Source organism: Osmia bicornis, chromosome 16, assembly GCF_907164935.1.
Source record: "Osmia bicornis bicornis chromosome 16, iOsmBic2.1, whole genome shotgun sequence".
Lineage (NCBI taxonomy): Eukaryota > Metazoa > Arthropoda > Insecta > Hymenoptera > Megachilidae > Osmia > Osmia bicornis.
Window position 1 is genome coordinate 1,524,574 of NC_060231.1, and position 27,787 is coordinate 1,552,360.

Consider the following 27,787-nt stretch of genomic DNA (forward strand, 5'->3'; position numbering starts at 1 on the left):
CGAACTACATGTAAATCTCGATGAACTAATCAACACGATTATACTAGGTAAACAAGGAATAATCAATCCACAGGTTGTAAAGCCACAACAATTTTTGGAAACATTTGATAAAATCATTAAAACCCACTTTCTTTATAATCATATTCAACCAACTCTCGAAAATTTTCAAACCCTACTTGATATTAGTAATTTAAAACTTTGGATCAACAATGGAAAAATTGTATATACAATAATAACTCCTATTTTGGATGATACAGAGTGGAAAGTCACTAAAGTGGAAAGTCTGCAAAAGGACGCCTTTAGTTCATCTTTGTAAACTTAATCAACCCACGCATAGTAAATTAGGAACACAAGATTGTCAAATTGAGCTAGTTAACAACAAAAACAAAATTAACACGTGCCCATTCTCCGTATTCAAAATTATAGACGCTACATTTATACCTCTTGAACAACCAAATGTTTATATATTAATACCAAATAAACCATTAACACTAGACATTCTCTGCGATAGACATGAAACACGAACTATACAAACCCCTAGTTTAATTAAAAGCGATGAACCTTGTATAATAACCTATGAAAACAATGTAATGAAAATTGGAGGCACCACCCAAGAAGTTACTTATGAAACTAAATTCAAAGAGTTCTCTTTCAACATTTCACAAAGTCATCTAAAACTATTAGAAAAAAACATTGATTTTACTCCAAAGGTTACTCCAAATTTCAACCAATACCGAACAACTTTAGGACAGATCAACAACCAAATAGATCAAATTCAAATCGAACACCGAATCAAAAACCTAAAAGAATAGCATACTCTGTATTACAAATTATGGGATACATATCTATAGCCGTAATCACAATTTATACACTATACAAATGTAAACTACTTTCTCGATGTATACCATCCACATTTATTTTTAATATCTGTTGTCCCACTGCGACTGCAAATCAAGAACAACAAAATACTACACTCCCACCAACAACATCAGCGTCAATCTGTGACGAAGGTACCAGGTCATCAACCAAAGATTTGCTACCTGCACTAGAAGAAAACATCGTTCATATTCAACCAGCCCGGAAAATTGTACGTTTTGTGAGACCAAAACAAGTCTAAAGAGGGGGAAGTGTTACGACCAGCCGCCTAAAATGTACATTAATCGAATTCTTCCCACGTTCGGACAAACATCATGTTACGGCCACCCGCCTAAGCGATCGATATTCGAACAATCGAAGTCCTCACGACCGGACACCTAAACATCATATTACGACCACCTACTTAAGTATTCGATAAGACGCGTTCTCACGGACATCCCACCTTGTCAATCATCGGCCCCTTCTCCACCACTAGCGACATTATAAAAGACCTTACCGGACATAAGCGGAGTCAGTCGAAATCATATTATAAAAATAAAGTGCCAAACCTTTAAAAGTGCTGTTCATTTAAAAACCTGTGAACTTTCCACGTGACAACAGTCTTGGCCGTTCCACATTAATGTATGTTGTCAAAAACTCCATATGATCGGCAAATCGCCACTTCGTTATTTTGGCCGCAGCTTGTCCGCTTTTAGTTTTCAGTTTTGCTAAATATTTTCGGTACTGGCCCCGCAAACACTCCCAGCGAGTCTTTGCACCTGTAATTGAGGAAATAATACATTTAATAAATAAAATCAAATCAAATTGGATATTAATTTTATTGACCGTTTTGTATTTTCAGATGTTTAGCTACTGGAGATTCCTATCAAACGATTGCTTTTAGCTATCGTCTTGGTCATTCAACCGTACGAAGTATTTGTCTTGAAGTTTGTAGAGCAATTAATGAAATATTATTAGCTGAATATATTCCAACTCCAAGTAAAGAGAAATGGTTAGAAACAGCTAATGAAATGTGGACTATGTGGAATTTTCCAAATTGTCTAGGAGCCCTAGATGGCAAACATGTGACAATTCAGGCGCCTGCAAATAGTGGATCACTATATTTTAATTATAAGAAATCGTTTTCAATAGTGCTTTTGGCATTGGTAGATGCCAATTGTAAATTTATTGCTGTGGATGTAGCGTCGTATGGCAAAAATAGTGATGGTGGCATTTTCGCGAATTCTGCTTTTAGCAAAAGTTTAGAAAGTGGCAAATTGAATGTTCCTGACGATTCTCCACTGCCAGAAACAAACACAGTTGCACCCTACGTAATATTGGGAGATGAGGCATCCCATTAAAAAAATATTTAATGCGGCCGTATCCAGGTACACAAAGTACCGAAGAAAATGAAAAAAGAATATTTAATTACCGACTATGTAGGGGAAGGAGGTTAGTGGAATGTGCATTCGGAATATTGTCGCAAACATTTAAAATATATTCTCGAAGAATGATAGTTGAACCCCAAAATGCTGCCACAATTATTTGAGCAACGTGCATTCTTCATAATATCATTAGAAATAGCCGAGGTATAAACTGCGAACAAAATTTAGAATATACTGAAACAACTAATGTAAATAACCTACGGAGACAAGGTGGAAATGCACAGAATGAAGCGTTTTGAACGAAGGAAATTTTTAAAAACTTTTTTAATTCACCTGTAGGCTCAGTGCGGTGGCAACAGGACAAAATAATGTAATGTAATGAGTATTACTAATAAGTATTTTCAAAATGTTTATAAAGATATATTTATATTGAATTTGTCACTTTACTTACCAGACTGACCTATCGTTTTCCCAATTTCGTTCCACGCTTGTTTTTTAAAATGAGCGTCACTATACTGACTTGTTTGTAAATCATATAGACCCGGTTTGCTCTTCACTAATTCAATTAACATTTCATCTGAAAATTACACATTAAAAATACATTTTTAATTCAAATAACAATGTATTAAAATAAAACAAATTTCACAGTAATAACTATGTACGTATGTAATTACCTTTTTCAAAACTCCATGACTTATCGGATTCCATAACGCACTTTTCCACAACACTTTTCGTTTAACGATGACTGGATGTTCGATGTATTAAAATTGATCTGTGTCTTTTCGCTGTCGTGCCGTTGAATTTATTGTGTAGTTTACAGATATCGTGAATGCTGATTCGTTGTTAGAAAAAGGAGGGGGTACCGTCGAAAATTAATGGGGTTGAAACTATTTTCTATAAGTAGAGTCTTCATTCCTTCCCAACGGTCATACGACGTTACCGCCCGTACCCTTGAGTAACCCACGCAGGGGTATGAAGGATCCTATTAATGACCGTAGCAAGTACAGGGTAATCCTCTCGCTACGCTACCCAAAGCAAGTGCCGCCTGAATAGAATGTGGTAGTCTACATCCTATTTCTGTCATCGCATACATGACCGTCGAGGCTCCAGCGGCGAGGACGGTTGTGTGCGTGGAAATCTGTGTTCTGAGCAGGCGAGACCCATTTAAACGTTGCGGAAAACAGAATATTTTCTGAATGGTTACGCTGTACGAGTAAATTGAAATGATGTACGAGTTTGTTACTTCCTCGCACATCTGGATAAAAATAGAAGCTCCGTGTAGGCACTGGAGGGTAACTTTTTACCTGCAAGGGACCGGTTGAACGGTGGTGGTTATTTGTCTAATGAATTCATACTTTCTCTTTTATTGCCTAAGTGCATTTCGTTGGTCAAATTTTTGTCCCAAGAATCAGTCGTGTTAAAGCGTTCGTAGTGCGATTTTGAAGCGAGCCAAAGCGATTCTTCGTTTTAAAAACATGTATACAATTGAACAGCGCGTGTTTATAATTCGTACATATTACAGTATGCAATCGATAACGGTGTGCCAAAAACAATTTGAAAACACTTATGGTGGAATAATGCTATCGAAAATATGTATATTACGATTAGTTGATAAGTTTGAAACCACTGGAAGTGTCCATAACCAGCATGGAGGTGGGCGCAATATGCCAACAGAAACTGTGGAGACGGTGAAAACGCAATTATTGCAGGCTCCATCCACCTCATTGAGACGATTATCTCAGGAATTGAACATGCCGTATACAAGTTGTCAACGAGCGGCAAAAAAGGCACATTTATACCCCTATCGGATCTCTGCGGTTCAGGAATTACAGCCCCACGATTATCAAAAACGTATGGAATTCTGCAACTGGTTTGGAAATTTTATTAAAGAACGACAAGATATCCTAGATATTACTTGGTTTACTGACGAAGCATGGTTTCATCTAAGCGGATATATGAATTCGCAAAACACACGAAGGTGGGCAACTGAAAATCCGCACGAAACATTTGAAGCACCTCTACATTCTGAAAAGATAGGAGTGTGGTGTGGTATTTCGAGAAGACGAATTATTGGCCCCATATTTTTTAATTCAACCGTCAATTCACATGTATACATAAATTGCATTTTTGAAGAGTTTGTAAATGAATTAACGGACGACGAATTGGCAGAAGGATACTTCCAACAAGATGGAGCAACATGCTATACCTCTGACGCTTCAATGAGGGAAATCGAAAGTTATTTCGATAACAGAATTATTTCTAAAAATCTGTGGCCTCCTAGATCACCAGATTTAACCCCACCAGATTTTTTCTTGTGGGGTTTCCTTAAAGGACGCGTCTACCGGAATAAACCACAGACAATAGAACAATTAAAATGGAATATAAAACAGGAGATACAAAATATTAGCGAAGATACGCTGATTTTAGTGTTCGATAATTTGAAAAAACGCATTCAGAAATGTTTGGACGCTGGAGGGGACCATTTCCAACATTTGATGTAAAAATAAAAAGGTAAATATATACAACTTCACTTTTTTCCGCAACGTTTAAATGGGTCTCGTCTGCTCAGAACACAGATTTCCACGCACACAACCGTCCTCGCCGCAGGGGCCTCGACGGTCATGTATGCGATAACAGAAATAGGATGTAGACTACCACATTCTATTCAGGTGGCACTTGCTTTGGGTAGCGTAGCGAGAGGATCACCCTGTACTATCTATAGTCACTGTATAGTATTTTTCACGAGAGAGTACTAGTACGGATGAACGAATTTTGGTCTCGTCTGCGCATGTTGGCTCTGATTGGTTCTGCCACGCTCCGCTACCAAGGTAACGCGCAAGCGCCGTACGGCTGTATGTCGTGAGCCACGCTGGACAGGCTGTATATCGGGTGATCAGAAATTTGTGAATTATGATTTTTGTTCAGCGCAAAGTATTCTTTTGTGTAATAAAATGTTTTTTAGCAATTTTATTATTGTCTAAGATTTCTTTTCAAATCCATTCCTTTAAGGTGGTAGATACGGGTAATGCAGCGAGGTGACATTACCGGCAAAAATGGGCCTCCTATTAAGGGGTTTACGGGAATCGGTTATTTGTTCTTATATGAGAAGATCTTAAGTTGAACAACCAGAATGGAAAATAAGGCACCATTCTTTTTTACATTGAATTTTGCACAGGCTCGTTACGTCTCGCGCCTGGTGTATGTGGTGCTGCCAAACACCAAGTGTGGAAGGATCCATCATACGTCAGGCGCATAAGGTTCTTTGTCATTTCCTTATTTTCCGTCTTACGAAGATAAAAAAGTGGGCAAATATATATAAACAAAACATGTCTCCACCCCCCAGCAGTTAGTAATCCTACTCATAAACATCCTGTTTATCCGAAAAAAATCTATTTTCAAAATTTCTATTAATTCGGGACATGGACGTTTTCGAAAGTTCTGCCTAAATTTATTTTTTATTTTCGTTTTTTGCTTTATTTTTTACGAATAATTATTACAATGGTCGAATTATGTTTTTGCAATAATGTAAATTCCACGCTAGTTTTCTTTTTTTCTTTTCGATCCATTGTGAGGTCTAATAAGTGAAATGTAATATTAGTAACTTAAAGTCTGTTGTAAGTATTTAGGAAAATACTACGGAGCTGTATAAAATAAAAGAATACAAAAGGTAGGTACATAAAAATACAATATAATTATTGGATAATTACGATGACATATATATTTTCCTTATATGTTACAAGTAAACCTACGTCACATCCGTCTTAGAGATCGGAAATGTAAGGGCGACTTTTAATTGCCTCGAAATAAGCAAGCGGTCTCTGTTTCGAAATAAGCGAAATAGTGCAAGAATGAGAGGGCATGCTATATTCTATCCTTGTTCAGAAAATAACGGCGCTGTTTTGCCGATTATTTTATGACATGTTGCCACCCGTCCTATTTCTAGAACAAAGTCAAGCCTAATAGCATACCTGCTTCTGCCTCGAAACAAGCAACAGTTCGGTGCCGAGCAAGTTAAAACCCCCTTTATTCATTTAAAGGATTTCGTTTGTATTTTGTATCTAATAAGTTATCTTATAATATAGTATTTATTATTATTGTAGTATAGTTTACATTAATTTCTTTCAGTTAAATTGTTATATTTAGATTTAGTTCGTTATAAGAAATGGAAAGACATCCCAGCATTTCGCGATCGTCAACGGTAATTGCAAGAAATGCAATGGGAAAGGTAAGCAGTAAGCTTTATATAAATACGTGCAAATAATTAAATAAATGTGTTTTCATATTTGGTGAACATTCTGTAATTCGTACTTTGCATTATCGTTTTTTAGATTGTCCATTCAGGTCAAAGACAGATGATAGTGAATCTGCACAAGGACCTGAAAAATACAAACCCGGATATGCGTTACATGGACGTTATCCGGTGTTTGTGCGAAAAGACAGGAATTGGAACATCTACCATTCAGCGAACGCTGTCGCAGTACAGGGCAACGGGGACCGTCACTTCTCCTTGTAAGAAGAAAGTGCGATTGTCCACCTTAGAGAAGATGACGATGGATCAGAAAGCACTCCTTCGTTTAAAGGTCCACCAATTCTGGGAACGAAAGGAGCTTCCGACCATCAAGTCGCTGCTGGCAGTCGTAAATGCTGATGGATGTTTTCCAAAATTCAGCCGCACGACCTTGTACAGGATCCTAAAATTTTTGAATTTTAGGTACACCGGCCGAGTGAAGAATTGTGCTGTGCTGGAGCAGCCTTACATACTGAACTGGAGGGAGAAATATATTCAAACAATTCGCCAGTATAGAGAAGAAGGACGACCCATATACTATTTGGATGAGACATGGGTAAACACTGGCGATTGCCGTAAGAAAATCTGGAGGGATGTAAATGTGGTATCAGTACAAGACGCGAGGCGGCAAGGACTGTCTACTGGTGCACCAGCTCCCACAGGAAGGGGGAAAAGACTTATCGTGCTGCACATTGGGTCAGCCGATGGTTTTTTACCTGGGGGACTGCTGTGTTTTGAGTCGAAGACCAACACAGCAGATTACCACGACGAAATGAACGGAGATACGTTTTTCGAGTGGTTTTGCCGGATCGAGCCCTTATTGAAAGAAAATGCTGTGGTGGTTATGGACAATGCGCCATACCACAGCCGTAAATTAGAGATGAGACCGACATCGACGTGGAGAAAACAACAGTTAAAGGAGTGGCTTATATCAAAAGGCCATCATGTGCCTGATACTTGTACCAGGAGCACATTGCTCCAAATGGCACGCTCAGTGCAATCCGAACAAAAATACGTGGTCGATGAATATGCCAGAGAGCATAATAAAACAATTTTGCGTCTGCCGCCGTACCACTGCGAATTGAACCCCATTGAGCTTGCGTGGGCATCAGTGAAGAATCACGTGAAATCCAGGAACACCGAATATAATATGCCACAAGTCAAACAACTGTTAGTGGAAGGGATTGAAGGAGTAACATCGGAGATGTGGAAAAATTTAATTCGCCACACCATCGGCATTGAGCAGAAGCTCATGGATATGGACCGCTTCTCCCAAGATACTCTGGAAATGCCTACCATTGGCAGTGATGTGGATATGTCTGATACTGATGTTAGCGACTAATATTGATACCACCCCTTCAGACATAGAAGACTTTCATTCCAATTTTGGTAAGTACGATTTTCATACAACTAATACAAAAATTGTAATCCTTCACTCCAACTTTTTTTCCGGTAATAATCTACGTTCCTGTTCACCTGCTTAAATCAATTTATATGGGATGAATGGATGCATCGAAGAGAAAGAAGAAACTTCTATTCTAAATTTTGGTAAGTACAATTTCCATATAACTAGTACAAATATTGTGATCATTCAGTCGAACTTTTTTAACAACTGAAATACTAATTACATCAATTACTTTTCTTTTTTTTGGTAATAATCTACGTTCCTGTCAACCTGCTTAAATCAATTTATATGGGATGAATGGATGCATCGAAGAGAAAGAAGAAACTTCTATTTCAAATTTTGGTGAGTACAATTTCCATATAACTAGTACAAAGATTGTGATCATTTAGTTTTTAACAACTGAAATACTAATTACTTTTCTTTTTTTTGGTAATAATCTACACTCCTGTCAACCTGCTGCAAGGAACTTACACAAGATGAATGGATATAGAGAAGAAGCCCGGAAAAAGCTTAACTCTTGGACTACGCCTTGTCATTATCATCCAATGGACTTTAATATCATAGACGAATACACATTGTACTTCCCTTTAAATAAAAATAATTAATAAATGATATGTTTATTGTATACGTATTTTCATAATATACCTCTTATATTCCTTTATTACTCCTTCATTTTTTCACATTTATTTAATTTTTGTAAATTGTATAAAAAAATTTTAATATGATACACTATTTAATTTCAATTTTGTACTGCTTATAGCTACTTACATTCAGATTCGAGTTGATTATTTTTTAAATTACTAACTTCAAACGTTTTACCCGCGACTTTTACTTATAACATTTTTACTTTGATTCTGGCTTATCGTTAGAAAGATTCATTACCTCTGCCGTTCCTATATTAGTATATTTTGTCCACCGCGTATATGGCGGAACGCAATGGAAGTAAATCATGGTGGGGTAGCGCTAGTGGTGGGGGAACTTTCTGAGCTCAGTCGAGCTGCGCGAAACACTCGTACTCTCTCGTGAAAAATACTATAGTTCGGCAAAACACGCGTCGTTGCTAACGGTACTCAATGTTGGCACGGCGCGGCGCGGCGCAGTGGTCGCCCTGCCTACTGCCTTGGCGTAAAGCTGGGTACAGACGAGTGCGCCGCGGCTGCAACAGGCCCTCCAAGCTCCACTCTTGTGAAGTTGATGCAAATTTTAGGTTTACGCCTCACTACCAGGAGGTGCTGATGTCGCTTCTTCACATGCATACCTTGTATCACTGATTGTAACATACACAACTAAAGATATCGTGACGTCATGTTCCCGCGAAATTTGTCGCGGCGATGTTCAATTGTTTCAAAAATTATAGAAACTGAAGAATGTGGCGCACATGTCGATGATTAACGGTCATTGACAGCAATAGCGTGGGCAGTAAAAGGCTAAGACTTATCACACTTTTATTTTATTTGCAACAATATTATTATTATTATTATTATTTTCATTATTCCTATTGTTATTTTTATTATTATTTTTATTATTTTTATTACTTTTATAATTTTTACTATTATTATTTTTATCACTTTTATTATTTTTACTATTATTATTTTTATTATTATTATTCCTATTCTTTAACTACATATTTTGTAAGGTTTTTTTCAGGTTTTTTCGAGATTTTTCATCATTTCTGCTGAGATGCAGCAACAGCAGGTGAAGATGGAAATGAAGTAAGTACAGAATTTTTTAGACTTGTTACTGAAAACAGTAACTGTTTACATTGGTGTTTCATTAATATATTTAATTTTTATTACTAAAATGTGTCTTTAAAGGAAGCGGATGAAAGTATGCAGCGTTAGAGGCTGCACCCAGCGCTACCTGAGGATGTTCACCTTCCCCCAGGAGAAGAAGGATAAGAAGAGGAAGATGCAGTGGGTGGAAGCATGTGACAATCCAAATTTGTTAATGCTTCCACCCGAAAAACTGAAGTTCCGGGTGATATGTAGCAGCCACTTTGAAGAAAAATACTTCATGACAAAGAGGCTGACTACATCCGCAGTTCCAACACTGTACTTACCAGGTAATACTCTTACATAATTTGTATAGCATATGTACATAATTGTTAATGAAAATATTTATTACACAGTGTCAGAGGCTGCCTCTATAAAAATAGAGCAAGGCACCCGGATGGAAATACCAGAAGAAGAAGAAGAATGTAAGTTTTCACTTATACCTGTATAATGAAAATACATAATAATACTTCTAGCATGAAATGTATGTATAATGTTATTTAATTTTGTTCTGACAGGCAAACCTGACTGCACCGGGGAGGTGGACGATAAGAGTGGCATCGTGGGACATGTGGAATACACAGCAGTTCCTGGACCATCCAGAGGTTAGTCTGTTACCATAAACGAATATTACTTTTGGTTTTACTATCTTTGTTAGTTGTAGACTGGTATGTTTAACAAATATTCTTCTGTTGTTTGTAGAAATCCAATGCAACGACTTAGACAGACTAAGTCTAAAAGAAGAGAAGCCATTGCATAATGCAGGTATGAGTTCCTATATTACTGGATATTAGTATTAAATATGCATGAGTCATTTGAAGGGAACTTTTATTTAGTCTTTTATACAATTACAGATTGTGCTGTCCCTGGAAGAGAGCATCAGCGATCACAAGCCCAGAAAGGCCAGAAAGGTATGAAATAAGTATTCCAATATTAGGTTAAGTAATCATAAGTGCAGGACAACACTGCAAACAATATACAATAAATAAAAAAATATTTGAAGTTATTAACTCAAAGCGGTACAATTTAATTAATTCCATGAAACATTCCTTGTTGCATCCATATGATTAAATTGGAGAAATGTATACAATTTTATTTCTTACCGAAAGGAAATTGTTGATATTCTACTCCTTTTTTTTTATCATTTGTACATGTTACTGGCCATGTATCAAAAGCAAACACTGTACAGAATGCCTAGGCAATATGAATCCAAAGTTGATATAATATTAAAATAATTGGGATATTTTATACTTTGCTCAAAAACGCCAGGCATTCTATACAATGCTTGCTTTTCATACAATGCTGGTAACATATACAACTTAAATTTTTATTTTATGTATTTCTTACGTGCATTATTTGACGTATTTTTTCTTTGCAAGTACAAGGAAATAATATACCCCAGATTGATGTACTCCAAATCGGATAAACTTCCTCGTAACTGGAGGTACTCTCAGAGTTATACTGAGTTATACATCCTCCATTTAAGGTCTCGCTCAGTGCGCCACCCTAGTTTGTACATACCTTCAGTCGATATTATGCGTTTGCATGTGTAAATTACACTGTGTATACGGTATACATGGCAGTAATACACATGTAAACTGTATTGTACTTTATATAACTTTGTATATCCTTTACAGAGTAATTTTATTGTATGTTTCCTTCTGCAGGTAATATACTGAAGATGCTCAGGGACAACATCGTGGAGAAGCCCCTGCAGCAACGAGTCTACAGCGCCGTGGCAGCGGTACTGAAGACGGCGCGGCAATGCAAGCGGCGGCAGATGGCAACGAAGGACCGCATCAAGAAGATAGAGCGTCTCGTGCAGGTAGGTGTATGCCAAGTTTTGGAAAACTTGCCAACACCCCTGCACGCGATGATTTCCGCCCAGATGCGCAACGAGGGAAGACCCATCTACGGACGACGCTTCACGGAAGAGGAGAAGGTACTAGCATTAAGTATTTATAAGCAAAGTCCAAAAGCGTTTCGATATTTGTCAAAATTATTTCTTTTGCCAAGTATCGAAACGCTTCGGAAATTATTGTCGCACATTCCACTAAGAGCTGGAATTTGCGACAACGTATTCCGTGAACTCGAAGAGCGGTCCGAGTCCTTTGAAGATGAGAAAAGCAGATACGCTATTCTGCTTTTCGACGAAATTAAATTATCGCCGTCACTGGTCTACAATCCTTCAATGGACATAGTTGAAGGATTTGTAGACTCCGGTTTTTCGCGTTCACTAGATATCGCGGATCATGCCATGGTGTGGATGTTGAAAGGCATACACGGAGTGCGACCTTGGAAGCAACCTGTGGCATATACTTTTTGTAGGGGTACATCTTCCGCGGAGAGCATCGTTAGGATGTTTAAAGAATTAGTTCGCCGTGCATGTCAGGCCGGCATTGTAGTTGTATCCTCAGTTTGTGACCAAGGCAGCACGAATTGTAAGGCAATACAATGCCTAATAGATTATTCGAAAAGAAATGCCTTTCAGCAGTCCAATCCATTGCGGCATGATATAATTGTTATTGATGAAAATCAAATCGTGCCGCTCTTCGATCCTCCGCACCTATTAAAGTGCATGCGGAACAATCTTTTGACTAAAGATTTGCAATTCCATTTAGCGGATAATGTTCCACGTGTGGCTAAATGGTCACACGTGGAAGATTTATATTTTATTGATAGCAGTAATGCTTCTTCTCAGGACCGAGTTCTGAAGAAGCTTACTGCAAAGCATGTAGTAGTAGATAAAATTAGGAAAATGAAGGTTAAGTATTGCGCGCAGGTGTTTAGTCAATCGGTTGGGTCCGTCATGACACTCATGAGTCGCAATAAAGTTAAGAGTGTGTGCGGTACGCGTGAAATGTCTTTAGAAGGTGTTGGCACTGCTCGATTCATTCATTTTATGAATGATATTTTCGACAGTGTCAACAGTAGTCGTCCTGTTCCGGTAGTAGATACGAACTGTGATAGACCCAATATCTGGGATGTAGGAATTAATGTTTTTCGAAGCATGACGTTTATCAAAAGAAAGTTTGCGGATAAAGAGCGTCCACTGGTAGTACACAATTGGATTAGAACGCTACAAAATTTTAAATTTTTAACAACACTTCTAGGCAATCTTGGATTTTCTCACTTTATTGGTCGTAATTTTAACCAAGATGCCTTAGAAAACTTTTTCGGACAGATTAGACAGCATGGTACGCGAAATACTAATCCAACGTGTACTGCCTTTCACGGGTATTATAGGACATTGCTCTTAAATTCCTATTCGCAGTTGGTAAGTGCGGATACTAACTGCGAATCTGAAGAATCCGTAAACTTTTTAATTAGTCTAAAAAAATATTTGTCACCTGCTCCAGCTGCATCGATGATGGACAATTCCAATATTTTTCTAAATTACAACGTTTCGGCAGCTGCTGAATCCACTGTATTGACAGTGGTTCAGTATGTTTCACGGGGTGTTCTGAAGAAGAACACCACCTGCAAATTTTGTTCGGCATTAGTTTTTGAAATGAATGTTTCTGAAGGTTCATCGATGCGTGCTGCGTGTAGATCCTTCATAACGCAGGTAGTGTCTATTTGCCTCACTAATATGCCACAGATAGCGCACACTCCTAACCTTATTGCGACTCTTAAATTATGCATTTCGGAGCATGTGGATTTTAAATTGACATGCTCCGAACATGGCAATTGATGTGATACATCAATGTATCATATATGTTGTCAAGAATTGTATAGGAAGAGTAAATCGTGTTATAAATGGATCCGAGGAGCCTGCGTCTTCGGATCCACTTATAACACGAGCTCTTCATATAAGTAGGAAATAAGTTATGTATGGAATGTGTGCAATGTATGGAATGTATGTAATGTATACAGCGCGTGGAATGAATGCAATGTATTCAGTGTTTTGTAATGTATACAGTGTGTGTAATGAGTGCAATGTATACAGAATTTTGTAATGTATACAGTGTGTGTGATGAGTGCAATGTATACAGAATTTTGTAATGTATACAGTGTGTGTGATGAATGCAATGTATGTATGTAAAATGTCATGAAAATCACGATACGAGCAGGATGGAAACGAATTTTCGTGCAGAAGTGAGTGAGAAGTGTGGAATGACAATCCCTCATTCTTGACTGCACTCTCAGGTAAATTGACTACGAAGCTCCGTCAAGCACGTGTGTATCTGAACAGGCAACAAGGGAGTCGGTTGAACGGCGTTCCTCGCATTCAATGTCATAACTTGCAGCATTAATTGCGACCAACTTATTGTCGATATTTTAAGCTTCTTTTTTGTCTGCTACAAGCCATTTTCCCTGTGATGTTTTCAACTTGAAGAGGTAACACCACTTTGACCGCTTCAAAATTTAAGGCTTTTTCGAGAATTTTTCTTTAACCCTTTCAGTGCGAGTGCCGGATATATCCGGCATCCATTTGATGACCTGTGTGTACCTGCGCCGGATATATCCGGCATTCATGTGATAGCCTGTAACTATATATAACAATACTTGTTAGAAGAAACATTGTGTTATGTTGAAAATCTTCATACAAAATGGGACTGATCGCGGACAGAGCGCTCGTACCGAAAGGGTTCAGAAATGCAATATTAAAATAGAAAGTTTTTTTTTGTTATATGAATGGCGGCTCATAAAGTAATCCTTCTGCATTAACACGTTCGCGACGGGGCCTGAATTTCGTGTCCCTGCCGTGGGGCGGGATGTAAATAAATTTGTTAATTACAGTAATCAGTTATTTCAATGCTATGACACGACAATAGTTAATGTACCACCGGTGGCTCATCTGATCCCATGGGACAAACAAGAATGTACCACCGGTGGATCATCCCATCCCATGGGACAAACAAGAATGTACCACCGGTGGCTAATCCCATCTCATGGGACAAACAAGAATGTACCACCGGTGGATCATCCCGTCGCGAACGTGTTAATTGAAGCGATCAAAGCGGTGTTACCCCTTAAGGGGTTATACATAGTCAGGAAGCTGAAAAAAAGCGATTACATTGAATTAAGTTAATCGTCACGTATACACTCATTTTGTTTTTTGTTAAATATTGATTTGTCGAGCTGCTAGGGCCGATCTCCAAGAGCACCTCCAAAAAAAGGCGTCTTGTGGTGAACAAGATATGTCTGGAGTGGATCATCTGAAATCAACAAGCAATGAAGATTTAGATAATATAAGGTAAAATCTTGTCTTTAATAGAAGGAATCAGAAAAAGATCACGTTTGAACAAAATGGCGGCTGTTCAAAACAAAATGTCATTTTTGAAAAAAAAAAATGTTTTAAATTGCTTATAAACCTTCCATTAAAGACAAGATTTCACCTTATATAAATTAAATCTTAATTGCTTTGTGATTTCAGATTGAGTGTATACGTGAAGATCAACTTAATTGAATATAAAAAGATTCATTAAAATAAATGCAAACGTCTTTCCAAAAAAAATATTTGAAAAATCGCTTTTTTTCAGCTTCCTGACTATGTATAACCCATTAACTCGTTCGCTACCAGAGTCTCATGGGAAATATGTCCCATGACGTTTAGAAGAACAGACTTTATATAAATAGTATTTATATTTACAACATTCTAAAAAAGTAAAATAAAGATTCTTTGAAACTGGCACACATGTGTCGTTGGGCTATATAAAAACTATCCGTTGTAGCCCATGCGTCACATACATATGTATGTGTGACATATCAAATTAGAAGGAAATGAATAGAGTTGGAATACAAAAAGTAAATAAATACAATTTTGCAAAGTGAAGTACATTTATATATTATAAATATTATTTTGTATGATAAATTTTAAAACATATGTGACGGCTGGTAGCGAACGAGTTAAAAATAGAAATGTCGCTACAGACATACAAAAATTTATTTCAACATTAACACGTTGAGTGCCACATATGTCATCGGTGACTGACAGTGTAAAATACGATATAAAATTAAAAAAAGGACATTGTTTTAACACTTAAATGACCGACATCTCAGCATTGAAACACGAGAAATCTCGTGAGCGGTCGTTTAAGTGTTAATTATTGTACATTGTAAGTTTCAATTTTAGAAGTGCGCTTGGCATTGCTATACCTCAATACCAGCACACTTCTAAGCAGCGCGCGTGGCCTGACGAGGATTTCCTTATAAATTCGCGTGGCACTCAACGTGTTAAAGCCATGAATTTGAGGATTGGATATCCCTCTTGAGATGATCCTTGAAAAGTTACTATTTTATACTGTTTTATACCATTTCTTACAATTGACATTACAATAACCAAGAATTACAATAACGAGAATACAGTCCTCGTTTAGCATGGTCGGCTACCATATATTTACCACCCATCAGTAAATCCCGTATGGGATACTCTAGGCCGCTAGGCCGTACATTGAGGAGTGTCAAAAGATCTCTCACAAGCCTATAAGTAATAAGGCAGCAGGGTGGTAATACACGTTTTTAAAAACGCACAACACACACCAGGTATAAGACGGCCATGCAATTTCTTCCTGATGTACTTAGGATTATTGTAATGTTGACGACACATTGTTCATTCAAACTGAAGTAAAAAACGTACAGTAATTTTGTAGGGATCATTTCAAGGGGGACACCCCAATTTTCAAATTTATGAAAGAAATTTTTGTATATCTGTAACGACATTTCTATTTGTAAACATAAAAAGAAATTTGGCTTGTAGCAGACAACAGTACAGGGTGATCCTCTCGCTACGCTACCCGAAAATATGTGCCGGCACAACAGAATGTAGAAGTCGACATCCCATTTCTGTCATCGTTTAGTTGACCCCTACAGCGAAGAGTCCCATTTAAACGGTGCGGAAAACAGAATATTTCCTTAAAGCCTCGGACTCAGTTGAGCATTTTTGCCCGAACGAATGCTTGCGGAGTATGAATGCTGTAGTGAATACGAGACTGAACACATTTTCACGCACACAGCCGTCTTCGCTGCAGGGACCACCTCCGACAAGTAAGCGATGACAGAAATGGGATGTAGACTTCTACAGGGTGATCCGCTTGCAGCCGGATACAAAGGAACACTGGCGACAATGAACCCCTTGACCGCATCATAAAGAGGTCCGCATTATCACGTACCAGTGGAGACTCACCCGGTCCGAGACGACTCTGTGTGTCTTCATGGTGAGGTCAAGGGGTTCATTGTCGTCAATTCCTTTGTGTCCGGCTGCGAGAGGATCACCCTGTACATTCTATTGTGGAAACACTTCCTTTCGGGTAGCGTAGCGAGAGAATCACCCTGCAGAAGCTTCAAATATCGGCAATTTTTTGGTCACAATTCAGTGCTGCAAGTCATGACATTGAATGCGAGGAACGCCGTTCAACCGACTCCCCTTTTGCCTGTTCAGATGCACACGTGCTTGACGGAGCTTCGTAGTCAGTTTCCCTGAGAGCGCACTCTTGAATGAGAGATTGTCATCTTACACTTCGAACTCACTTTTGCACGAGAAATCGCCTCCTTCCTGTTTCTATCGTGATTTTCGAGACATTCTGTATATGTGTGATGTACATACACCTCCGTCTATGAGTATGCAGATATTCTCTAAAACATAATGCTCTTCTTAAAATTGCACCAAACAACTTGAGATTTTTTGAGGAGCTGTAACAATTAATCTACTAGATGATGTGCTTTTTTCGTTTTAATAAAACGAAACGTTTGTCACAGTCACGATAAAAATACTGAAGGACACTTCTTATAATTGCTTCTTTTGGGCCTGTAATGCAAATTAAAAACATACATGTTGTAGATGTAAGTAAGCTATATGTATGTTGAAAATGTCAACGCGTCTAACAGTTATAAGCAATTGAAATTAGTGAAAATTATCCACGACTAGTCACGATTTTCACTAATTTCAAGTGCTTATAACTTTTATACACGTTGACGGATCTCGATTAAATTTTCAGTATGCATATGCATGCAATATGACTCGCAAAACTGATCAAATAGTTTCCATTGTTCTACTTTTTATTTAATCAAAATGTAATGACAAATTAAAGATCTTTAGAAATGTATTTAAACAATAATTTAAATTACTAAATTTTAAATTTCTAAGAAAGTTGTATTTCAAGAAAACTAGGAACATTGGTACGATGTGATCAATTTCGTGAGTCACTGTAGCTTACATCTACAAAATCTATGTTTGTAATTTTCATTATAGGCTTGCATATAAAATTTCAAAAATTATCCTTCACTATTTTTTTTAACGATTTCAACAAATAGTAATTTTTTTAAACGACCAGGCACATCATCTAGTAGATTCATTTTGTACAACTCCTCAAGAAATCTCATTTGGTTCATGTTTAAAAAGAACATTCTGTTTTCAAAGGTGTCCGCATACTTGTAGACGGAGATGTATGTATGTTTTATATTGAATGTATGTTTGGTATGAAATGTATGTTTTATATTGAATGTATGTTTTGTATGAAATGTATGTTTTTGTTACGTATCCGTCTTGGAAATTTCCTTATAAGGTGTTACAAACCCTTCTCAAGAAATTTCCTTATATGGAATCGGATGTGTGCACCCGACACCAACTGTCTTCTAGAAAATTCGAGACCAACGCAAAGCAAGGGCGCGGTCCTACGGGTCACGTAGAGTCAGTCCCCACCACCCTTTTACTCTAGTTTTTGAGTATAAAAAGGGTGGCGACAAGGGCACCTCGGGTCTATTTGAAGTCTAGAATCAGTTCGATACACGTCAGTACGTTCTTTTTCGGATAATCTCTGCAACGAGGAAACTCTGCGAGATCGGGTATTCAAGTCCCTTTCAAGCACTCACAGTAACTATACAGTACGTTGTCGGCTGTTAAGCATTATTATAATCGTTGTAATCCGCCCCCGTTTGCTCGTGTTCGTGAAAACCGAGAAGGATTAGATTCTTGCTTCGCGGAATCGAAACTAAACTTTATTTATTCAACTCATTTCAAACGTGCAACCTAGAGTTCAATTCATTGAATACCGCGACAATTACACACAACAATTGTAAGGTCCGGAATAGAGAATAAACTCATACTAGTTTAATTTACATACTATTGTACAATTATATTTACTGTCCAGAAACCCACTAAGGTGTACCTTTACCGCTCGAGGTACATCAATCAAGTTACGAGACCTAATACTAACGCTTCCTGCGGCTCCCTACGTTAGCCATACGTAGGTTCGTCCTCCACTCTACACCTTTCCTGTGGCTCCCTACGTTAGCCATACGTAGGTTCGTCCACCATAGCCAACCTCCTGGAGCTCCCTACGTTAGCCATACGTAGGTTCGTCTCCACGTCTACTTCCTTAGGCTCCCAGTGTTAATAACAACACTGGTCAAGCCATTAACAATTACCATTTACCTAAATTAAGCCCCGGCTACGCAGCCGCCCCCTCCGGCTCGTAACATTTTATATTGAATGTATGTTTTGTTTTGTATGTATGTAAATTAATGTATAATAATGTAATCTGCGAGTAGAATGTATGATTTATTGTATACTTCTACTTTTGATATTATTTATAATTACAATTATAATTATATTACTTTATATGAGTTATAATTCTATTTTTTATAATACTTTTATATTATATATATATATATATATATTGTACTACAAATTTAATATATTTCCATTTCCCTTTATATATTGTTGTAATTTTTTCCCTATCATTATTTTTATTTTTCACCGTTTTGAATAAGACTGAATAAGACCATCCACACGTATATAGGGACCATGTGCTTGTGTGTGTGTACCTCACCGATATCATTTATATGTGTTTGTATCGACACCAGAGCCGCCTGGATTTTCTGCGCCAAACTAATTTTAGTTACAACATTAAATACGGGAGTTTGGAGGGCCTGGCTGACGCCTGATTTTGGCTATTTGTATTGTATTGTATTTATTGAAAGAGGATCGTAAGCTCCATACAAGCTCATAGATCCGGAACAGCAATAAGTGGTACATATCATTACAGTAAATTCATATAAAGTCAGTAGAAAAGTCAGAGATGAACAAACTTAATTAAATAGAAATATTGTTCTTTTGTAAGAAGCGCGATATAGTATATAGTTCCTTGAGGTGTGGACCGGCGAGAAAGGTCTCTATGCACCAGGGAGGTTGCCAGCCCTGACGCCGAAGACCATTAATGAGTTCAGGTCGGTGATCTAGTAGAGGGCACTGCCAGAGTGCGTGATTGAGGTTATCTTCCATGATACCGCAGCGACATAGAGGACTGCTTGTTTGCTTGATCTTGAAGAGGGACTCTCCCAGACTGTAGTGGTCCGATCGAGCTCGACAGATCCACGAGGTGATAACCCTCGGTAAATTTTTCCCCGTAAACCAAGGCTTTCTCGTACTTTGAAAGAATGTCTTAAAGTATTTTATGCCAGTCTGTTTAAGATTGCCTGGTTGGGCCTTGTTATACCAGATAGCATCTGCTTCCTCCCACATTTGAGATGCATAAACTATATGCAAGTCTTGAGGAGGTAGTTTCCAATAGGGATGGTGAGCTGCATTAGTAGCGTGTTTAGCCAGTTTGTCAGCCTCTTCATTGCCAGTCAAGCCCCGATGAGCAGGTATTACGGGACTACACTTTTCGTCCTTATTTCGCAACAAATGAAGACAAAATAGATCTTAATTTGCAGGTAAGGGTTGTGACTAGAGCGCTGCACTCATGATTTTAATCACAGCACTCTTTTAGTGGCCTAAAAATGCTTCGTTTCCGCGACTGCATTTTGTCGATTTTTTCCTCCACTTTGGACGCTTATATTATTAAACATGAACATAATCCTATTAAAACATGATTCTACAAATGTTCTCATATAAGGACGAAAAGTGTAGTCCCGTAAACCCATGTTTAGGCCCATTTTTGCCGGTAAAGTCAACGCGCTACTATTACCCGTGTCTACCCCCCTTAAAGCAACTGCATTAAGCAGGACGCCGAGGAACCGTCCGGGCGCGGAGCGCCACTGTCGGTACTTCGTCTCCCGCGAAGCTATTTCGCTTTCTGGCTTGATAAAAAAATCGATGTTGCAACTTTCTCTGGGTGGTTTCTGAAGATAAAAATCTGCTCTATCGCGTGGTATAATTCGATTTTACACTGGACCTCTACTTTTTGAGATAAATTGAAAAATATCCTAAAAAATTGGTGCCAATTCGGGGTCCCTCCGCGTTCAATGATCGTTTAAATATACTTAAACATTTATAATGTATTAAAGATAGATATCGTTGTATTCAGGAAAGTCTACAGAATCTTTCAGTGTAAATAGAATTTCAATATCTTTTATAATTACGTCAGAAAATTTGTTTCAATCTGAAAAATATGTGTTTTTTTTCAAAATCAAATTTCTCAAAAACTGTACGTATAGGAGCAAAACGGTTTGCAGATGTGTAATCAGCGTGCAAAGCACTATAAGAATCACCTAGTGGAGATCGGAACACAAATTCACTGTTGGACAGTGTAATCTAAACTTTCCAATTTAACATTCTCGTTAATTAATTTCTGTCTTTCGTCTTTTATCGAGAGCGCTAATCCGCTCGAGACTGGTGGCAGCGAATACCAACCATCGCGCCTGAATAGGGAAGAAAGAAATAGGAGGTTGCTCTGCAACGATCTAATTGTAACACATTCCTCTTATTATCTAACCAAATTTATCTCTTTCCTTTTTACGTTGCGCGGTCACACGCAACGTAAAATGAATGCTGGAATCGAAACGCGGATTAATCTATCTATTTGAACATTTGGTTGATAGAATAAATGAGGAATGAGAACCCTCGCAGTCAAGCGTTAGCAAGCGTTCGAAGACTGTTTAGGGGCGAAGGGTCGAACGGGGCAATAAAAGTCTTTGTATCGAATTCCGAGAATTTGCCTGAAACCAAGACCCAACGGTAATTTTCGAATAGTAAGAACGTTCTAGAACTAACTACGCTGCTAATGTAATAGCGAATATTCGATTTAATAATCAAAAGATATGCTAAATAATCGAGGATTTCATTCAAATACCGAATGTTTTACAACATGCGTACCAGCGAAATTCGCGTTGCGACTTGTGAACAACAATTACGAAACCGCCAATTGTTAATCAAAGAATTTCGCGATCCCTGATCAATAGTTACACATGATAGTATAATAGATATAACTCTTATGCATAATTATTCATTTTTATCGTTTAGTTGTTCCGATTTAAACATTAGTTCAGATTTAAATAATTGCTGATGTCCGTTTATATCTGATATTGAAATTATAAGCGGGAATGGAATATTCCAGAAAAATCTACGGCGTAGAAACACCAACAAGCCGTTAGACAAAGATGGAAACCAAGAGAGAGAAAGAACATAGTCTAGAGGAATTTAGCTAGCACGCGTCTTCGACCAATAGCGACGCGCGCGACGCTGTCGTCACGCGCTATGATTTGTTGGAATGTCCCCACGCAGGACATCATCCTCGCGACGGGCCCTTCCGGCCAGGATCGCGATCGATTCCGATCACTCTTCGTCGAACAATCGAGTAAGTCGTGACGGGAACCCGTGCGTTTAGAGATAGAGTTGTAATAGTACTTCGCGTAATTTAGCTGCGCGGCAAGACCTACGAATTAGGCAGAGTGTCGCGAGGGTGAAATTCGGAATACTTTGCAAGAACTCAGTGGCGCGCACGTTAATTTTTCATACTTTTAAAATACTATCTTTTCTCTTTTATTTTAATCCGTTGCTCGCGGATTTTCGTATTAAATTCAATCGCGTTTAATTATTCTATTTTTCAAAATCGTAATCGTCTTGTGTTGTCTTAGTTAAATTTTGATACGCAATAAAGGGCAATCGGGCGCGCGACAAGTGTTAGTGCAACAGCTTCCTCATCTCTCTCTTGGTGTTCCAGATTCAACAGCGATTATTCCACGATTTAAAAAGCGAACATCAAAGCGATTTATCGTATACTATATTCTCCAATTTCACGGTAAGCCTGTCAATTACTAATTCGTCGAGCACGGCATTGTGATATTTTCGACCAGGCAAAACGGGCGATCTAATAAGCCTACGGGTTATGAGAGTCTCTCCATTTTAGATCGTCTCGATTTTCACGTTCAGGTACCGAATTATAAACTATACGCTATATTAATATTCCAAATTTTGATCCGTGCGACTTCGTGTGTGACGATTGTCTCGACTGCGATATTTTATCAGGGACGACCTGTAAAGCCCTTTCGGGGGTTGTGAGAGTCTCTCCATTCAGGTCGTTTCCTTGCGGATTGCCGCCAATTTTTCCATCTTCATATCATATTTGGTCGGGTCAGTCGTCGGGCATAGTTTCAATTACAAATCCGTTTAAAAATTATATTCGAAAGTCTCATTGTGAATCAAAGGAAAAACACCTTTTCTGATCAAAGGCTAAATATATATGTATATCTCACACGTTTTTCCGGTAAAACAATAGTCATTATTATACAATAGGTTAAGCATCTTTACCCTTGTAAAACCAGTATTGTTTTTGAATTGAATTCATTTAATGGTAATTATCAATATTATCAAACATTAATAGCACTAAACTCAATAGTCATTTTCAGTTTGTATTACTTTCAATAGTTTTTGAATTACATTTTTATTTGTTGCACACTATCCAGTTTACTTTATTTCTCTGAGTTACAACACCCATTCTTACATCAAATCCACGCACACCAACACAACGTTTCAAGGAGGGACCCGTACGGGACCTAGAACACTGACGAACCCAACGGAAATAAATTCTATCTAAATTTCCGTCTTTTAATTTGTTCTGATCGTAGAGGACGTTAACGCGTCATACGCGATCAGGACTGGTGGCAGCGAAACCTTTCTCATCGCACTGATTAATCAATTAAGAGAAATTAACAACTGAAGTTCTTTTCAATCTTCTTTCTTTCTTTCTTTTCTTCTTCTTTTTTTTTTTTTGATCTTTTACGTTGCGCGCTCGCCTCGCGTCGCGCAACGTAAAGCTATGTACAGACAGTGCGAGGCTGACTCGTGAGGCTGCCTCAACCGTTAGCTGCCTCGATCGAGTCGCCTCGCGACTTTAAGTAGAGTATGTGAGGCAATCTCGCGAGGCATGGTGAGCCAACAGTAACTGCGAGGCAACCATGGAATCAACATCGGCTACTGCAGCGTTTTCATTTATGGTGATTCATCGAATTTTAAGAAATAAAAGGACAGAGAAACGACAGCGACGATGGTGGATCAAAGAATTATATAAAATGGCTTTAATTTCGGCTACAGGTCTGCCTACAATTGCACTTATTGTTCTCTAATTATCTTCTCTGATAATATTGTTGTAATAATTTTTATCTTTCGGGTCCCATAATGTTCGATACTCTTTGTACGTTTCGATTAGAAACAGGCACTGCTCACTATTCATTTTTTGTACGTGTCCACACGAAGCGTGCAACGAACTGCGAGGCATGTTTGATCTTGCCAAAAAAACCGACGATCATCGGCTCATTGCGCGGCTGCTTCGGAGCGAAGCAGCCTCAAACCGAGGCAAGTACACACATCACGAGGCACGCCTCGCGAGGCAGCCTCGCGAGTCTGCCTCGCACTCAGGGGTCGGAAACTCCCCTCTACAAGAAGTCTAACATTGACTGTAGCGCCATCTACTAACCATCCGTCATGAATGTACTAAAAGTAGACATATATATATATATAAGTATACTATATATGTCTCTGATATATATAGTACTTCTCAGAATGATATATATATGTATATATATAGAATACTAAATTTTGGATAGTCATAAAGTGACTGCTAAAAATCATAGATTTATGATTTAGCCGATTTCTTATCTGTAAATCATAGATCTGTGATTTAAAGCAGCCACCTGCAGGGATAGGAAAATAAATTAATAAATCTGAAATGGTATGAAAATTATAATATATTTAAAATGAAATTAAACTGTCCTGTTGCTACGCAATACATTTTTCTCGCCTTTTTTAATCGCTTCTGTATAAATTATATGGGTATTTGTATTCATGCTTCGCCTTCTAGCTTCATAAGAGATATTCTTATTTTCTGTAAGGACATCATCATTCCTTTCCTCATGTACATCTTCCATAATATTCTAAAATATATTATACTCTTATACTTTTTAACCAATAATAAATAAAAAATCTTCTTTATAACAGTAAACTGTGCTGCTTATAATATTTTGTACAGTGCAACAATACTTACGTATTGTATATGTATATTTAATGCCACATCATGCACTGATGCATTTATACTATTTTCTTCAGAATATCCACTTAAATTCAACGATGGAACAACGTTATCTTTTAATTTTCGCTGTGCATATCCCAATTTATAATCATCCTCAGCAAAATGCAAATAGCAAATCCTGAGTTTCTTAAAATCTTTCAGACTCGACACATCCATTCTAAATGGAATAATGTTTTTCCATTTTTCGAGCTGCTCCGAATTAGATGGAAAGCAATGGCTTGGCACATCGTGCCGTGATGGGCAACCTAAAACGCAGCACGCTTGAACCATTTTATGAATCACCTGTTATGTTCAGTTACTAATAGGAAACACGTTTAACAACACCACTGGACTCCACCAAAATGGACGCTATGATGCTATGACGCTACGACGCCAAACAACGCCAAACGACGCCAATGTAGGCGGCGCTGATTGTCGTCGTAGTAGCGCTATCTACGTACTGTCCGTCAGCAGGGAACTAAAACTGAAAAGCCAAGAAAATCAGTGAGAGTTTCCGACCCCTGCTCGCACTGTCTGTACATAGCTTTACATTGCAAAATACAGGAAGTTTTTAATGTCAAAATTGGACGATTTCAATGACCTTTTAATATGTTGTCGGGGATATGATTCTGAACAACTTTTTTATTATGCATAATTAACGGAAAGCTTTAGTTTACGAGCTATTCGTAAAAAACTATTGTTACTACTACATTGAATTCTACGAATGCCTACGTGTCTCTACCGGTGTATGAGTCAGCATGCAGTCGTCGATTCTCTACTGTTTCTTGTATACATGTATACTCTCCAAGGCATGAACCGATTGCGATGAAACCTTTCACATTTCCGCGATATCTCACTTGCAAAAATTTATGCAATTTGTTATTGTTAATAACTATTGTTATAACTTGTATGAAACTTGTTATCGCTAAAAACTATCGTTATTGCAATTAACTAATAAGAACGGTAAACCACCTTACGGCATCATACAAATACTGCTCGTTCCACTAAAAAGTGTGAAATAAAATAATTTTTAACAAAAAATACAACCGACTTCGAAATGCACTAAAAAGTATCAAATAATTTCTACTTCATTTATACAAATACCCAACAGCTATTAATAAAACCTATTTACTCGTTAAATAGTATACTAAATACATTTCAACCTTTTCGGAGGCGGCGCAAAATTAAAAATACCCGAATATACGATGCTGTCAATAATGATTTGATAGGTTGTCGACGCCTGAATCTTCCTAGTATAAGAAAAGTTTTTAATTTTGCGCCGCCTCCGAAAAGGTTGAAATGTATTTAGTATACTATTTAACGAGTAAATAGGTTTTATTAATAGCTGTTGGGTATTTGTATAAATGAAGTAGAAATTATTTGATACTTTTTAGTGCATTTCGAAGTCGGTTGTATTTTTTGTTAAAAATTATTTTATTACCACAAACACGCGCCGCGCATCGAACGAACCATAGCTGTTATGGTTAGCAATTGAATAGCTGTTATGGTAAAAGCACAAAACATCTCCAACGTTGAAAATTTTCAATTTTTTAAACACTCATTTTCTCAAAAACTCTACGACCTAGAGACAAACGGATTTCAGATTCGTATCCAGCTCGCAAAAATCTATAAGAGTTTCATAGTGGCGGTTATGAAATCATTTGGCTGTTGTACAGTGTAATTTAAAATTGATACCTACAGTAAATTCTCAGAAAAAGGAACTTGAAATTTGCTTATTTTCTATATATCGCGAAAAATGCCCCCTTCACTTAATTCACTTTTGCCGACGCCAATCATTATTAAACACAGAATGAAAATTTTCATGCAAAGATACAATGTCAAAGAAAAAAGATACTGTATCACTCACCAGAATTCGAAGATGCCCGTGGCCTGCTGGTTGAGGGCAGTAACGTTCTCCAAGTTCGATTACTTGCAGTTTTCACATAAAGCAACCTCGACGAAAAATAATGATTCTTCGATGAAGCCTTCTTCACGAAAAACGGGCACCGAATTCTTAAGTATTTTAAGCAACTTCAGAACTTGTCTCGAGACGCGCACAAGCAGTCACAGAAAAAATCCGACAACCGAAATTAATACAATTTCAAAGTAGAATTATGAAAAGTTAGTTAGTAACACATAATAACCAGCTAGATGCTAAACCGCAAAACGCACGTTTACGTACAAGTTACTGTAAGTTAATTTTTCTAGACAAAACGTCGCACGAGTGAATATGATATATGTACTAGGTCCGTACCGATCGACCGCTGTATTCGGAATGATTCTCTAATGGCGACGAACGACGAAGTGTTCGTGTATGGTGGAGGGAGTTCGCCTCGGTGACACAACGTGGGGGATGATTCCGCTGTTGAACTTGTTGCCATTGTCGAGTCCTATCTTCGATTGTGTGCGAGTTTTTGCACGCGCACATGAGGTTAGCGAAGGGCGAACATGTTTAAATTTCGCGGAACACGCGCTGTTGATGTCTTTTTCTTCATCGTCTTTCTGTAATACAATGTTTAACAAATAAGGTGATATATATTATATCACAGTAAAAATATTAAAATTTACAGTAAATGTATGCATTAACTAGTTAATACGTGTATTTATGTAAAGTTTCAGCAAAGATGTCAATCATTGACATAAATTTTTTTAGGATCTGGAATTTTTGTGTTTTGAAGTTTTTAAATTCTGAAATCTAGAAAGTCTGAAATCTATGAGTTGAGCGGAGCTGGGCTAAAAAACCAATTGGATATTTAGTTGACACTGCAATGCAACAGAATTAACAAAAAAATGTCTGCCCATGTCTGCCCCTCGAGTTTTAATGAACGTTTGAAAATGTAAATGCTTCAACC

General features: G+C 37.8%; 3 protein-coding genes across 4 annotated transcripts; 1 reads left to right on the forward strand and 2 right to left on the reverse strand.

The window, feature by feature from the left end:
• Positions 1-824: 824 nt before the first annotated feature.
• Positions 825-27,252, reverse strand: LOC123988584. Of its 2 annotated transcripts, none has more exons than XM_046289178.1 (3): positions 26,803-27,252; positions 2,692-2,817; positions 825-1,634 (listed from the first exon to the last, which is right to left on the reverse strand). In XM_046289178.1, the coding sequence occupies exons 2-3, from the start codon at positions 2,810-2,812 to the stop codon at positions 1,444-1,446; spliced, it is 312 nt and encodes a 103-aa protein (XP_046145134.1). In that variant the 5' UTR covers positions 2,813-2,817; positions 26,803-27,252; the 3' UTR covers positions 825-1,443. The 2 variants fall into 2 exon arrangements, with proteins under 2 accessions (XP_046145134.1, XP_046145133.1); XM_046289177.1 differs by lacking the exon at positions 26,803-27,252 and adding an exon at positions 2,915-3,273.
• LOC123988611 lies at positions 6,403-7,870 on the forward strand. The gene is made up of 2 exons (XM_046289297.1): positions 6,403-6,465; positions 6,569-7,870. Exons 1-2 carry the CDS (start codon positions 6,403-6,405, stop codon positions 7,868-7,870), a joined length of 1,365 nt encoding a protein of 454 aa, XP_046145253.1.
• On the reverse strand, positions 24,598-25,446 carry LOC123988583. Its single transcript, XM_046289176.1, has 2 exons — positions 24,912-25,446; positions 24,598-24,801 (listed from the first exon to the last, which is right to left on the reverse strand). Exons 1-2 carry the CDS (start codon positions 25,224-25,226, stop codon positions 24,631-24,633), a joined length of 486 nt encoding a protein of 161 aa, XP_046145132.1. The 5' UTR covers positions 25,227-25,446; the 3' UTR covers positions 24,598-24,630.
• Positions 27,253-27,787: the final 535 nt, after the last annotated feature.

What these genes read in the sequence shown, in the direction of transcription:
- LOC123988584 (XM_046289177.1), bottom strand. Translation starts at nt 2,948, where the DNA reads ATGGAATCCGATAAGTCATGGAGTTTTGAAAAAG. An exon ending in GTCATGGAGTTTTGAAAAAG is followed by an intron (nt 2,818 to 2,914) that starts GTAATTACATAC and finishes TGTAATTTTCAG; the next exon opens with ATGAAATGTTAATTGAATTA. An exon ending in GAAAACGATAGGTCAGTCTG is followed by an intron (nt 1,635 to 2,691) that starts GTAAGTAAAGTG and finishes CCTCAATTACAG; the next exon opens with GTGCAAAGACTCGCTGGGAG.
- LOC123988611 (XM_046289297.1), top strand. Translation starts at nt 6,403, where the DNA reads ATGGAAAGACATCCCAGCATTTCGCGATCGTCAACGGTAATTGCAAGA. An exon ending in CAAGAAATGCAATGGGAAAG is followed by an intron (nt 6,466 to 6,568) that starts GTAAGCAGTAAG and finishes ATCGTTTTTTAG; the next exon opens with ATTGTCCATTCAGGTCAAAG.
- LOC123988583 (XM_046289176.1), bottom strand. Translation starts at nt 25,226, where the DNA reads ATGGTTCAAGCGTGCTGCGTTTTAGGTTGCCCATCACGGCACGATGTG. An exon ending in TAAATATACATATACAATAC is followed by an intron (nt 24,802 to 24,911) that starts GTAAGTATTGTT and finishes AATATATTTTAG; the next exon opens with AATATTATGGAAGATGTACA.